The sequence below is a fragment of the Mus pahari genome, chromosome 4 (assembly GCF_900095145.1).
Source record: "Mus pahari chromosome 4, PAHARI_EIJ_v1.1, whole genome shotgun sequence".
Classification (NCBI taxonomy): domain Eukaryota; kingdom Metazoa; phylum Chordata; class Mammalia; order Rodentia; family Muridae; genus Mus; species Mus pahari.
Genome location: NC_034593.1, coordinates 85,349,850 through 85,363,510, shown reverse-complemented (window position 1 = coordinate 85,363,510; position 13,661 = coordinate 85,349,850). Strand labels below are relative to the sequence as shown.

The window sequence follows — 13,661 nt, the reverse complement described above, 5'->3', positions numbered from 1 at the left end:
AGGAGGACACCCACAGGAGGACACCCACAGGAGGACACCCACAGGCAGACACCCATAGGAGGACACCCACAGGAGGACACCCGCAGGAGGACACCCACAGGATACCCGTAGGCAGACACCCGCAGGCGGACACCCACAGGAGGACACCCAGCATTACACCCAGCATTGCTCTGGCTTCCACACTTGCTGGCGCTCCACAGGGAGGTGTGCAGCGCTGGGGACTGTAACACAGTCAAACCCACTTTGAAGAACAGAAGATAGCTCAAGGATAGTAACTTCAGCCTGGTGTGGTAGCACACACCTGTGATCCCAAAATTCTCTGGGAAGGCAGAGGCAGGAGGATGACTGAAGTGTGAGGCCAGCTGGTCTACACAGCATTCCAGGCAACCAGGGCTACTTAGAAACAAGGGAACTAAGATTTTTTTTTTTAAATCTGAACCCAAAAATATGAGTAGGAATTCATGGAGCAGAAAAGAGATACAGACTGGAAGCTGAAGAGAGTTCCAGGCAGAGGAGACAGAGTGTGAAGGCCTTAGCATGGAGGAGGAGGCAGCAGGAAGAAGACCCCATGGTGCACACTGGAGGAAGCTAACATGGCTAAGCAATGCAATGGTGGTGGTGTGTTCTGTTTCCTGGGGAGACAGAACACACACATCTATTCACCCCAGCTAGGAAGTCCACCAAAGTACAAATAGTGTCAAAGTCCAACTTGGAGGACCAATGAGTTTTACTAGCGTTATTTACAGGAATATGGATGAGGAGTTACTTACCAGGAGTAGAAATGACACAAAGACAGCAGCATCACCAAGCCCACCCCAGCATGGGTGACAGCTCACAGAAGCTGAGAGCCTGGAGCAAACTGCAGGTGGCTTAGCAGGTTGGAGACTGTTGTTCTAGGTGCCTTTCCTGAGCTAAACCTCTGCCTGCTCAGGGCTCAGCTTCACTGAGAGTCTTCGCAGCTCAGCTTCCTTTTGTTTGAGAACCATCCTTTCATTGCTTTCCAGGGCAGCAAGGCTGACAAGTGAATCTGGTCGGTTTCAGGGAGTTCCTGAAGCTTCTTTGAGTTGTGTGCTTAAGGAGCTTCATACCAGATGGAATGTTTCAATCCTCAGAGGAAACAGTTACACAGCAGATGGCAAGGCAGGAGGACTGAGCTCAAGGCCAAGCTGGGTCACAAAGAGACCTGTCTCAAAGAATCAAAAACAAAGATAAAAGACAGAGCTGGTAAGTGGTGGCGCATGCCTTTAATCCCAGCACTTGGGAGGCAGATTTCTGAGTTTGAGGCCAACCTGGTCTACAGAGTGAGTTCCAGGACAGCCAGGGCTACACAGAGAAACCCTGTCAAAAAAAAAAAAGATAAAAGACAGGCTAGAGGGCTGGAGAGATGGCTCAGCAGTTAAGATGGCTTGCTCTTCCAGAGGTCCTGAGTTCAATTCCTAGCAACCATGTGGTGGCTCACAACTATCTGTAATGGAATCCAATGCCCTCTTCTGATGTGTCTGAAGACAGTTACAGTGTACTTATATCTTTAATCAGACATTAGGCACACTAATAAGTAATTCAAAGACAAAAAAGGACAAGAGTCAGGGCTGCAGAGGTGAATAGAGTTGGCAGCTGGATCGTGAAGTTGAGAACGTTTTACAGTCAGGATGTAAGGAGAACAAATTAATTAATTGATTAATTAATTAATTAATTAATGGGGGAGGGGAAGAACTTTAAACTGACTGAGTAATGGTGGCACGTGCCTTTAATCCCAGCACTCAGCACCTCAGCATGGAGGAGGAGGCAGGGGCAGGGGCAGGGGCAGGGGCAGGGGCAGGGGCAGGGGCAGGGGCAGAGGCAGAGGCAGAGGCAGATGGATCTCTGTGAGTTCCAGGCCAGCCTGGTGTACAGAGAGAGTTCCAGGACAGCTAGGACTACACAGAGACCCTATCTTGAAAACAAAACAAAACACAAACCATCTCCCCCAAGAAATGTTTACTGTATTTTCATTCCCCCCCTCTTTTCTTTTTCCATCTGGCAACACTGGGAATAAATATCCCTAAGGCCTGGAAAACACCAGACACCAGGAGCGCCACCACTCTGTTGCATTCCTGGGCTTCGTTTTCCAGCTGGAAGTATCACAACCTCTAATTCATATTGCACTTCAGGTAGGCCTTGAACTTGTCACCCTCTGGTCTGCCTTCCCTTCCTGAGAAGCTGGGATTATTAGCCTGTGTAGTTTTAGACCTTAGGAGCACTGGGCAGGAGAATGTGAGAGATGCCTGCCTGGATTACAGTGAGAGCTGTCTCAAAACGCCAGGGAGATGGCTCGCTTGGTGAAGCACTTGCCGCTTAAGCATGAGGACTTGAGTTTGGGTCCTCATCACCACAGACCAGCCAGGTTTGGTGGCAGCAACTTGGTGCTAAGGATGCAGACCCAGGAGAGTTCTGGGATTGGCTGACCAGACAGTCTGGATTCTCCCTGAGCTCCGTGTTCAGTGAGACATCAAAAACTAAGGAGGAGGGGCTGGAGATGGATCAGCTGTTAAGAGCACTTCCTCCAAGCTGGGTGATGGTGGCACACAATATAATCCCAGCACTTCAGAGATAGAGGCAGGCAGATATTTGTGAGTTCAAGACAGAGTGAGTTCTAGGACAGTCAGGGCTACACAGAGGAACCCTGTCTAGAAAACCAAAACCAACCAACCCGGGGGAGGGTATAGGGGACTTTTGGGATAGCATTTGAAATGTAAATGAAGAAAATACCTAATAAAAATTGGAAGAGGAAAACAAAAACAACAAAACAAAACAAAACAAACAAAAAAACCCCAACCAACCACTGAGATGACTTGCTCCAGTCAACCCCGCTTGCTCTGGCCCAAACATTTATTTATTTTGTACACTGTAGCTGTCTTTAGACAGCACCCAAAGATAGCTACAGATCTCATTACAGATGGTTGTGAGCCACCATGTGGTTGCAGGGATTTGAACTCAGGACCTTTGGAAGAGGAGTCAGTACTCTTAACCACTGAGCCATCTCTCTAGACTCCCCCCACCTCTGCCCTCCTTTTCACACTTTCACCCTCTTAACACTAGATGGAGAGAACAAAGGATGGAGAGGAAAGTGGGCAATGTTATCCTTAGACTATTCCTGCTGATTAGAGGTGTCAAGTGCCTTGGGGCAAGTTTGACCTCTGCGTCAGGATATCTAAATTCTAGTTGTTTCTTCTTTGCACAAGACTACTTAACACATCTTGACTTACAACAAACAGCCAACAACTCAGCACCCCTCTCAGGGCCCTAGCATTTATATGCCTGCTGAAAAGTCCCCAGAATTCCAAAAAGCTCATCCCGCTAAAGCACAAGGCAAATGACAGCCAGCTGCTGCAGTCTGAATCAGCCCCATATCTCTTACTTAGGATTAAAACAAAACATAATCTTATATTTCTGTTTTTTTAAAGAAACAAAAATTGTCACTACAACTGTGTGTGTGTGTGTGTTTATGTGTTCCTCCATCTTATATCTTTTTTTTTCGAGACAGGGTTTCTCTGTGTAGCCCTGGCTGTCCTGGAACTCACTTTGTAGACCAGGCTGGCCTTGAACTCAGAAATCCGCCTACCTCTGTCTCCCGAGTGCTGGGCATATCTTTTTAAATTATTGTTGTTGCTATTATTATTATTATACTTAGTCACTTTACATCCTGCTCACTGCCCCCTCCTGGTCAACCCCTCTCACAGTCCCTCCCTCCACTTCTATGTTTTTATGACAAATCTCTCCTTTAATCTGGAGCGAATATATTTTTCTAGACTTGCTGGACAGCAAGTGGGACCCTCCGGTCTCTACCTCCTGCACTGGTCTTACTATGTGCCCTGCCTTGCCTGCCTGGTGTTTTAGCTAGGTGGATGGGTCCCACGGATGGTAGAAATCTTATAGGGTGAGTGCCGAGTTCTCATTTCCATGGACTGCCACGGACCAGGCTCAGTGGGCCCTCCTCAATCCTGACGTCCTTCAATGATGGAAGTGTAAGCCAAATAAACCCTTTCCTCCCCAAGAATGGTGGTTCATCATGGCAGTAGAAACTCTGAGACAAGCCAGTGTGACTATGTGCCTCAAAGGAAGTGGACCAGACCGGGTTCCTGAGCATGACGTCAGAAATTGTTCTCTGGTCTACACACATGCACACATTAAATACGTTTTTAAAGATCTTATTGTTTGTATGTATGTGTATTCCACATGTGTGTAGGTATCCAAGGAGACCAGAAGGTATTAGATCCACTGGAACTAACTAGTGATTATGAGCCACCAGATATAGGTGCTGGGAAGAAAACTCAGGACATCTGGAAGATCATCGAGTCACTGAGTCATCTGTCTGGAGGCCCCCAAATCAGTTTTTAAATCCCTGAATCCCAAGGCCTCTTTTTGGGTTCTCAATCTGTGCTGAAGAAAGTTATATAATTTGCTCCTTTAAAGGTTTGTGTGTCTGTGTGTGCCCATGTGTGTGTTCATGTACCGAATTTATTCAGGTGACTCTGGAAGCCAGAAGAGAATGTTGGAATTCCTGGAGCTGGAGTTGTGGGTGGTTTTCCCAAGACAAGAGTTTCACTATGCAGTCCTGGCTGGCCTGGAGCTCACTCTGTAGACCAGGTTGGCCTTGAACTCAGAGATCTGCTTGTCTCTGCCTTCAGAATGCTGGGATTAAAGGTGTAGTTTTGCCTCGCTGGAGTCTGCCCTCATTTATCAGGCCCTTTAAAGCTGTTAAGCTCTGTACTCCAGCGTTTTGGCTCGATGCTGCCACCTGCTGGTCACGCATGGCTCAGCAGCCCTAACCTTGGCACCTACCTCCTGCCAGTACTGAAGGCTGGGGCAGTCTGTGCCAGTCTTACCTTCCAGGGCCTGAAGATGCTTGTATAATGCTGTTCTACACCACTCGATGATTTTTCAGTACTTCCCTCACTGTCTCCCACATTAAAATCTGGACTCTGCATGGTTTTCAGTACCACAAAAATATTAGGCAGCCAGAAAGAAGCAGACCGTTTATTAGGTGGAGGTGTGTGATCCGTCCTTACCTCTTCAGAGTTGGTACTTCCTACAGAATTCCATTCCCTTTGACCTTTGTCTTATTTCTAGGCAGTTCTTGGGACACTGGACTTCTTGGTGACAGAGATGATGAACCGGAGGTGGAGAGTAGGTAGGCGGGGCTTGGGGTGGGGCTAGACCAAAGGGCCTCTTAGGAGCTTCTCCATTCTGCTAGCTCTCAGAAACATCCAAGGCAAGACTGGCACCCAGCACACAGCAGGTGAGAGTGTGGCAATGACAGAGGGCGGGTTTCGGGGTGACACTGACGGAATATCCCCACCCTTTCACCTTCTCCTTTCTTTCCATCTTGTGAAACTCTTGCTTGTAGAATTCTTGGGTCTCCCCCTCTCTCCCCAGAACCATTTTAGTATAATTAGTGGATGGGGCAAGGCTGTCTGAGAGCGAGACCTGGCTTGGGATGGGGGCTGAGTCTAGAGCTGAGGGACAGAGGTGCACATGGGGTATGACTAGAGATTTAGAGATCTACAGTATCTTCGGACATGGAAGTGAAAGAAAGCTCAGCTAGGCTAGAGGTTCATGAGGGTCACGTAGAGGCTGGGACAAAAAGAGTGAGTGACATAGCTACCCCGAGAGGACCTAGTTGGAGATGGCAAAGGGGGCAATAGAGAGCCAGGTAAGAGGAAAGTGAGCCCCTATGGAAAAAACACCTCCACTGTGAAAGATCCCCAAGGCAAGGCAGAACCAAATCAAGATGGCAGGTTCCCATTGGAGTGATTCAGCCGCGGGAGAGAGCCCCCTGGCTGTCCTCCCTCTGAGAGGGAGAGGGTGAGGTTGCTCCTCATTGCGGTCACAGCCACATCCTGCAGAGCCGGGGAGGGGGAAGTAAGAAGCAAAACAACCAGAAGCAGCAGAGGCAAGGACCATGGTGGGAAGACCCTGTCCGTAGGCACAGGACAGACCACCAAGGAGACCTTGCTCCTCAGCCTAGCCAGTCTGAGACCCACTACCTGCCGCCGCAGCCACCCTTCGTGGGCCGTGACCCGCAGCACTCCTTGGTGGAGAGCGACTGTGGAGGGATTATTTGACTTGTAGCCTTTTTTTTTTCTTTCTTAATTTGTGTCTGTTATTATGTATATGTGTAGAGGCCAGAGGTGTTGGGTCTCCCTGGAGCTAGAGTTATAGGTGACCGTGAGCATCTGTTAGTCGAGATATCTGCCCTGCTCCCTGAAGCCTGGCATCATCCTTCATCATTTACTAGGCCAAGTTGCTTAAGATCTTTCAGCCATAGCCGAATGTGGTGGGGCACGCCTTTGATCCCAGCACTTGGGAGGCAGAGGCAGGTCAATTTCTGAGTTCGAGGCCGGCCTGGTCTACAGAGTGACTTCCAGGACAGCCAGAGCTATACAGAGAAACCCTGTCTCAAAAAAAAAAAAAATAAAAAAAATCTCAACCTTGCCCAGAGGTGGTGGCACACGCCTTTAATCCCATCACTTAGGAGGCAGAGGCGGGCAGATCTCAGTTCAAGGACATCCTGGTCTACAGAGCGAGTCCCAGGACAGCCAGGATTAAACAGAGAAAATCTGTCTTGAAAAAAACAAAAACAAAAAAAGAGTTCCTTCAGCCTGAGATTTCTCGATTTCTCCCTGTAAAATAGGGCTTGTCACCCTTATGAAGTTGGTAAACCAAGGCAGTTCATATCAAGCACTTGGCACACAGTAAGTTCTCAAAAAAAAAAAAAAAAAAAGCCAAAAAAACCAAGTGTTATATTTAAGATTCTGGGGACCCTATATCTCTCACTTCTTTTAAGACTTTATGGTACCCCCACTGACATGAGCTTTGGATCTCAAGCCTGGAAACACAGGAGCGCTGTGCAAATTCCCTACCAATGGGCACTATGCGGTCTGCCGCCGCATAGCCCGCTGCCCTAAGACTCCAGCGCTGCCCACACTCCTCCAGCCAGGGCTCTCCCTGCTCCTCGCTGCTGTTTTGGAGACACAAATGTCTTGTTTACAGCACTGAAGGGAAAAGCAGAAGCAAGGCCTACAGGATGGAGGGGCCCAGGGGAGTGGGAAGACAAAGCGGACAGAGCAGTTAAGGTGAGGAAAAGCCAGTTCTCTCCTTTTCTCTCATTAAGCCCATTGCCTCTTCCAGTGACTGATCACACACCGACCGCAGGCACCATGGAGTCCTTCAGCTCAAAAAGTCTGGCACTACAAGCGGAGAAGAAGCTGCTGAGTAAAATGGCTGGTCGGTCCGTGGCGCATCTCTTTATCGACGAAACCAGCAGCGAGGTGCTAGACGAGCTATACCGCGTGTCCAAAGAATACACCCACAGCCGGCCCAAGGCACAGAGGGTGATCAAAGACCTCATCAAGGTGGCCGTCAAGGTGGCCGTGCTGCACCGCAGTGGCTGCTTTGGCCCTGGGGAGCTGGCTCTGGCTACACGATTTCGCCAGAAGCTACGGCAGGGTGCCATGACCGCACTCAGCTTCGGGGAGGTGGACTTCACCTTTGAGGCCGCCGTGCTAGCAGGCCTGCTCGTCGAGTGCCGGGACATCTTGCTGGAGCTGGTGGAGCACCACCTCACACCCAAGTCACATGACCGCATCAGGCATGTGTTTGACCACTACTCTGACCCCAACCTGCTCGCTGCCCTCTATGGGCCTGACTTCACTCAGCACCTTGGCAAGATCTGTGATGGGCTCCGGAAGTTGCTGGACGAGGGCAAGCTCTGAAGCTCCGGAGCTCAGCACACTGGACTTTGGCAAAATGACTGACTGGGAAATGACACATCGGGCTCTCTAACCCTGCACCAATGCTTCTCGATCCCCTGGCTTCACTCTCCCAAGAGAGATATAGACACTGAGGCCACCCCCACCCCCAAACTGCTGCTGGGGCAAAGCAAGACTGAGCTGAGTGAGGCGGCTCTCCCATCCAGTTCCAGTAAAGGAAACAGCTGACTGAAGGAGAAGTGAAACTCGGGTCCGCTTCTCCCAGGAGGGCTGCCCAGGACCAGGGGATCCTCTTTCTCCACACGCCCGAGGAAGGGGACACTAAAGGCCACACGCAGGAAGGTGGTGGTCAGAGACCTCCTGGATCCCCTAGAGTTGGAGGCAGCGCTAGGACATAGATAGACGTGTTCCAGAGCTTCTAGAAGGAGCTGGGGGGGAGGGGGCACGGGGAAATAAAACCACTAAAGCACTCACAGGGCTCACGGTTTAATCTCTTGAGCTCCATACTAAACATAGAGGAGAGGTCTAGAAACAACACTTATTCCCACTCCTGAACAGGAGACAGACTCCCAGGACTACTGAGCCGCCATGCCTATTTCGTCACTTAAGGAACAAAAGAAACTGTGCTGCAGGTCAGGTACAGATGACAGATACATATGAAGTGAGGGGCGCGGCACAGACAGGCTAGGGTGTGTAACAAAGACACTTCTGTAGCTGTTCTCCTTGAACCCCAAAGCATCTTCCACTCCTGGGCCCCACCACGCGCTGGGGAGTGGATCGGAGAGGAAAGAAAGATGCTTAGTCAGTACCCCAGCCTTCTGCCTTCCCTCAGAGCCAAGGGGTGGAAAACGTTGTAGGGAATTCTTAGTTACAGCTGAGCCCTACCCTTTACCGTGGGAGTGGGGAAAACTCAGTGCAGTCTGCCATTCTCTGTGGTGAGCTTCACCGATTCCCAGGCCTCCCTCAGTAACAAGCTTTGCTAGGAAGGTGGGGGAGGCGGCTGGCTGCTCGCCTCCCCTTACGGTTCTGAGTTTCCCTATCTTCAGTGATATGGAAATTCCCCCGTTTTTTCTCAGTTAAGAGGAGAAAGGAGTTAGATATAGCAAATAAATATTACTTCAATATAGCACCAAATAAATTAGGTAAGATCATTGGAGATGGGGAGGGGTCTCTGCTTCCCGGCTCTAAGGCCAGGGAATGGCCTACGGGACAGTGAGGGCATAGAAGAGCCTTTGAATCGAAAGGCTAACTCTAGATTCAGCCCAAGAACTGGGAAGAGGTCTGCCCCCCTCCCTACGCTTGCCAGTGAGTGTCCCCAGCTGAAGAAAGCTTGGCAAAGATGGCCGGAGAGGAGTGAGGCAGGCTGGGAGCTCTGCTCTTCAGCCTCACCTCAGACTCCTTTCTCCCTCGGGCTGGTCCTTCACCATCCTGCCTTGCTCATCAGCTCTGGGGACATCAGAGTTTGAAGATTTCATCTTCCTGGTCCCGCAGTGTCTGGGTCCGAGACGTCCGGGTGAGTGGCACAGGGCCTAGGACCGCTCGCTGCTGCATCCGAGGGGAGCTGGGGTAGAGACCAGTGTCCTCCTCAGGTACCCTGCGCATGAGGGAAGGGAGAAAGAGCAACAAATCAAGGCAAGGACTGAGATTGGACCAGTGAGTAGGGAGCTGGGGAGGGGAGGCTGCCGCCCTTTGTTTCACAAGCTGAATGGAGTCTCGGGATCTTCTGAAGAACTTACTCCTCAGGCTTCTTCCCAGGCCTTACGCTAGTGAGTAAGACCCCACAGAGCCTATTTTCCCTTGCACTACCCCATTCCAGATGCCACTGGCTCGTTCATGGTTTGGGGACCACAGGGGAGAAAGGCATCCACTTGACTGGCACTTGGTTACTCCTTAGTTTGTGACCAGCTAAAATAAGGGGGTCTCTGCAGGGAGCTAGCGGGAGCACCTGAGACTCACCCACTCTCCCCTTTCCTCAGCTTCTGGGCAGCAGCCTTCTTTGACAGCCTGATCTGTGAGTCAAGCTTCTTAAGGAAATCAGAGGCAGAAAGGTCATGGCTGGGGGTGGAGGTTTCCTGGTGAGGCGGGAGGCCTGTGCCATTGGGCCGACCGGACCCTGACCCTTGATTCTTCTTCTTTCCTGAAGATGGTCCAATCTCATCCTTACTCGGGCGGACCTCCTCCTCCCCATCATTTTCCTCCTCAGAGTCCAAACCATTAAACAGGTCTCTGGGCTCTGTCAGGATGGGGATGTAGAGCGTTTTCTTCAGGAAGATGGAGTCGTTAGTATAAAGGCGGTTGGTACGCTTAATCTGTTCCATCTTAAAACAAAATCAGCCAAAATTAATGTCTGACAGTAAAATCCACCAATCTCATATAACATACCAGGCTTTTTTCTTCCTTTCACTATGTAGACCAGATGCTCTCAAACATTTCTGGCTTAGTATCCCAAACTTTTATTATTATGGTTGAAGACTGTGGACTTGGTAGGGCCTGGAGGCAGCTATAGGGTTTAGTGTGTGTGTGTGTGTGTGTGTGTGTGTGTGTGTGTGTGAAGCACTTTTATTAACTGATTTACCAAATGAGTCATCTCCCTAGACCACCAACTCAAAGTTTTTAAGTAATTGTACATTATCTGACACCATAAAACACTAGCTAAAATGTAAAGAGCTGATATTAATCTTGTTTTATAATTTTCATACTTTTTGGTCTTAGGATACCTTCACATTTTTAAAAATTATTGAGGTGAGGCTGGAGAGACGGCTCAGCCATTAAGAGCACTGGCTGTTCCTCCAGAGGTCCTGAGATCAATTCCCAGCAACCACATGGTGGCTCACAACCATATGTAATGGGATCCAATGTCCCCTTCTGGTGTGTCTGAAGACAGTGACAGTCTGTAACTCCAGACCCAGGGGATCTTCTGACCTCTATAAGCACCAGGCACCCCAGAGCACACAGATATACTGCATGTGTAGCCCTGGATGTCCTTGAACTCACTCTATAGACTGGGTTCGCCTCAAATTCAGAAATCCACCTGCCTATTCCCCCACCCACCCACCCAGTGCTAGGATTAAAGAGGCATGTGCTACCACTCCAAGCAATTCTCTAATCCCAGCACTTGGAAAGCAGAGGCAGGCAGGTCTCTGAGTGTGAAGCCAACTAAACTACATACTAAGACTTTGGCTAACAATAAATAAATGAATCCTCGTCTAGAGTTGTAGCTCCATGGTAGAGAGCGTGCCTGGTGTGTGCAGTCCTAGATTGGACCCCTGGCAGACCTCCGATATTGAGTAAGTAAACACCTCGCGTGTGTTCTCTCATACTCGCGCCCACCAACACCACACGTGACTGTTCTTCCTCTTTCATGCCCACATATCTTTCTCTTGATATCTAGAAAAAGGAATCTATTAACCCTCTAGCTGGCATAGCAACTTCCTATGGCTCCTCATTGAATGAGGATTCAAAGAGGATTCAAGGACTGTGTCTATTTAACCCCAAAGAAAGTGTCTAGCCTTGTCTCTCTTCTGCATTCTACCACTGAACTACATTTTCAACTCCAGTTCCCTAGGTTTTGTTATATGTGGAACCCTGCAGCCCTTCTGAGGGCTCTAACATCAGGGGTCTGGCTTGGACCCCAAGCCTGTTTTTTTGTTGTTGTTGTTGTTGTTTGCTTGTTTTTTTGTTTTTTGTTTTTGAGACAGGGTTTCTCTGTGTAGCCCTGGTTGTCCTGGAACTCACTCTGTAGACCAGGCTGGCCTCAAACTCAGAAATCCGCCTGCCTCTGCCTCCCGAGTGCTGGGATTAAAGCTGCCATGCCTGGCAGCTTTCAATCATCTTTTAAACTCCCACATGACTGAGACTATGCCAGGATTTAAAGGCACAATGTTGAAAGGAAACAATTTCAGATCTTAAAGCTTGTGGGCTGCTGGAAGACAAGGATACAAACAACTGGGTTGAACAGATCTGTAGATGGGAACAGAGGGGAAAGTTTCTAGGTCTTCAAGGCCCATGGTGATGGCACTCCTAAAACCCGCACCTCAGAGTGTGATTGTCACAATCCTAATCCTAATCCAGCAGTCATGATGCAAGGACGCTGGAAGTTCCAGGCCATACTGACTAGAAAATCCACCCTTCCCACACACACCAAAAAAAAAAAAAAAAAAAAAAAAAAAAAAAAAAAAAAAAAAAAAAAAAAACCAAAAAAAAACAAAAAACAACCCACATCCAATACTTTCCACCCCACTTCCAAGCAAGAATAGTTCTGGATCTCCGCCCCTTGTGGGTATTCTTCACACCATTTGTTGTTCTCTGCTCCTCGTGAGAACTTAAATTCCATGAGCACATCGACAAACTGCATGCTGTGTCTCCAGAAAGGGCGACTTTAAGTAGCGCAGCACAGGAATTTGTCTAAACCCAGCATTTGTTTGTCATGTGGTAAAACAGGATATGGACAGGAGGGCTGCAACTTTAATGCGAGATAGTTTTATGCCCAGCAAGCCTCTCCTAGAGATGACCTGAAACACTTGAAGCATAGAGAGGGCGCTTGTTTTGCGCCTCTGCACAAAGAAAGCAGAGCCCTGGGGTGGAAATAAGAACTACAGACAGGCACCTTCGGAGCGCTAGTAAAAGTCAGCTCCCTTACCAATCCCCGCATCCCCCCGCCCCCCCCCCCGCATGGCTAATAGTACGGGCTTTAGAGTCAGACAGAAACCTTACTCTGACACTCAACTGATTTGACCTTGATCAAACTGGTTTATCAATCTTAAATTGATAGGGACACAGGTCCAGTTAATGGCTGTAAGTCCCGCCCCCAATCATCCACCTCCCTCACCATCCACAGGAGTTGCTCCTCCCACGGGGATAGCTGGGCAGATCTGTCCCAACAGTGCTACGCTGAGATGTGAAAGCAAAATAAGAAAGAAGAAAAAAAAAAAAACAGACCATAATATAATAATAATAATGTGAGAGGAGGCAGCTTAGCGGGCCACCCACTTTCTCGGGACTATCTCAATCCTGGAAGACTCACCGTCACCCCGTATTTGAGTGCTAATCCTGCCAGGGTGTCTCCAGGCTCCAATTGATGCTCCAGGCGTCTTTCCCTCACGGGGGAGCAGGATGATTGTACCAGGCTTCCATAAGATCGAGCACGGCTCCCGTGCAGCAGTCCTGACCCCCCGAGGGGAGGCTGTCTAGAGGGAGAAGCCATCTCCTCACCGCCAAGACCTAGGGTCTCAACTGAGAAAAGCCCTGCTAAGTAACTGTGACGGCCGAGCCCAAGGAATGGATATTCAGATCATTCGTTTTCTCTTCTCTCGTCTCTCTTCAGTCGCCGTCCTCCTCTTGCTGCTTCTTACCGAGCTTGGGAGTTACAGTCCGTCTCTTAAGAAGTCTGCGAGGCCGGTTACATTTCTCTTTCCATGACCTTCTTACCCATAAATATCTTCCCTGAGCTGTCAGTCGCTGACCCGGTTGACTTTCGATGCCCCCTCCCCAACTCCTCGCAAGCCTGATCTCTGACCTTTGAACCCTAGACACCCTCATCAACACTCTTCCCTCAGTGTATCCCCACATCCAACAGTCGGGATGCCGGGAGCCCCCACATCCTCTCTGTTCCAAGTAAGGCCCACCCCAGGTAGGTTGTAGCTGAGGAGTATGAGCCTGAGGACAGCAAGAGTTTGTAGTAGGTAGTCCACTGAGATCCCCGACGCCTCGCTCCACATCAGCAGGGTCCCACCCTGAAATCCCAGCTCCACATACAGGATCTTGGGTCTCCGAAGACCTGGATCCTTCGAGATGTGAGGTCCTGTGTCCAGGTGAGCGGTATGCTCTTCAAAAAAATAAAAAAATAAAATAAATAACCAGAAGACTTCATTTCCCAAAAGGCACAGCGTCTCGAAGTATCATAGGAAATGC

General features: G+C 49.4%; 2 protein-coding genes across 2 annotated transcripts; one reads left to right on the top strand and one right to left on the bottom strand.

Moving 5' to 3' along the window:
* Positions 1–5,238: 5,238 nt before the first annotated feature.
* Tnfaip8l2 (TNF alpha induced protein 8 like 2) lies at positions 5,239–8,143 on the top strand. Its single transcript, XM_029537774.1, has 2 exons — positions 5,239–5,278; positions 7,171–8,143. The coding sequence occupies exon 2, from the start codon at positions 7,200–7,202 to the stop codon at positions 7,752–7,754; it is 555 nt and encodes a 184-aa protein (XP_029393634.1). The 5' UTR covers positions 5,239–5,278; positions 7,171–7,199; the 3' UTR covers positions 7,755–8,143.
* Positions 8,144–8,221: 78 nt separating this feature from the next.
* On the bottom strand, positions 8,222–13,659 carry Lysmd1 (LysM domain containing 1). Its single transcript, XM_021195321.1, has 3 exons — positions 12,775–13,659; positions 9,708–10,069; positions 8,222–9,345 (listed from the first exon to the last, which is right to left on the bottom strand). The coding sequence occupies exons 1-3, from the start codon at positions 12,952–12,954 to the stop codon at positions 9,207–9,209; spliced, it is 681 nt and encodes a 226-aa protein (XP_021050980.1). The 5' UTR covers positions 12,955–13,659; the 3' UTR covers positions 8,222–9,206.
* Between the last annotated feature and the right edge of the window lie 2 nt (positions 13,660–13,661).

What these genes read in the sequence shown, in the direction of transcription:
- Tnfaip8l2 (XM_029537774.1), top strand. Translation starts at nt 7,200, where the DNA reads ATGGAGTCCTTCAGCTCAAAAAGTCTGGCACTACAAGCGGAGAAGAAG.
- Lysmd1 (XM_021195321.1), bottom strand. Translation starts at nt 12,954, where the DNA reads ATGGCTTCTCCCTCTAGACAGCCTCCCCTCGGGGGGTCAGGACTGCTG. An exon ending in CACTCAAATACGGGGTGACG is followed by an intron (nt 10,070 to 12,774) that starts GTGAGTCTTCCA and finishes TTTTGTTTTAAG; the next exon opens with ATGGAACAGATTAAGCGTAC. An exon ending in CTGAGGAAAGGGGAGAGTGG is followed by an intron (nt 9,346 to 9,707) that starts GTGAGTCTCAGG and finishes CCTCATGCGCAG; the next exon opens with GGTACCTGAGGAGGACACTG.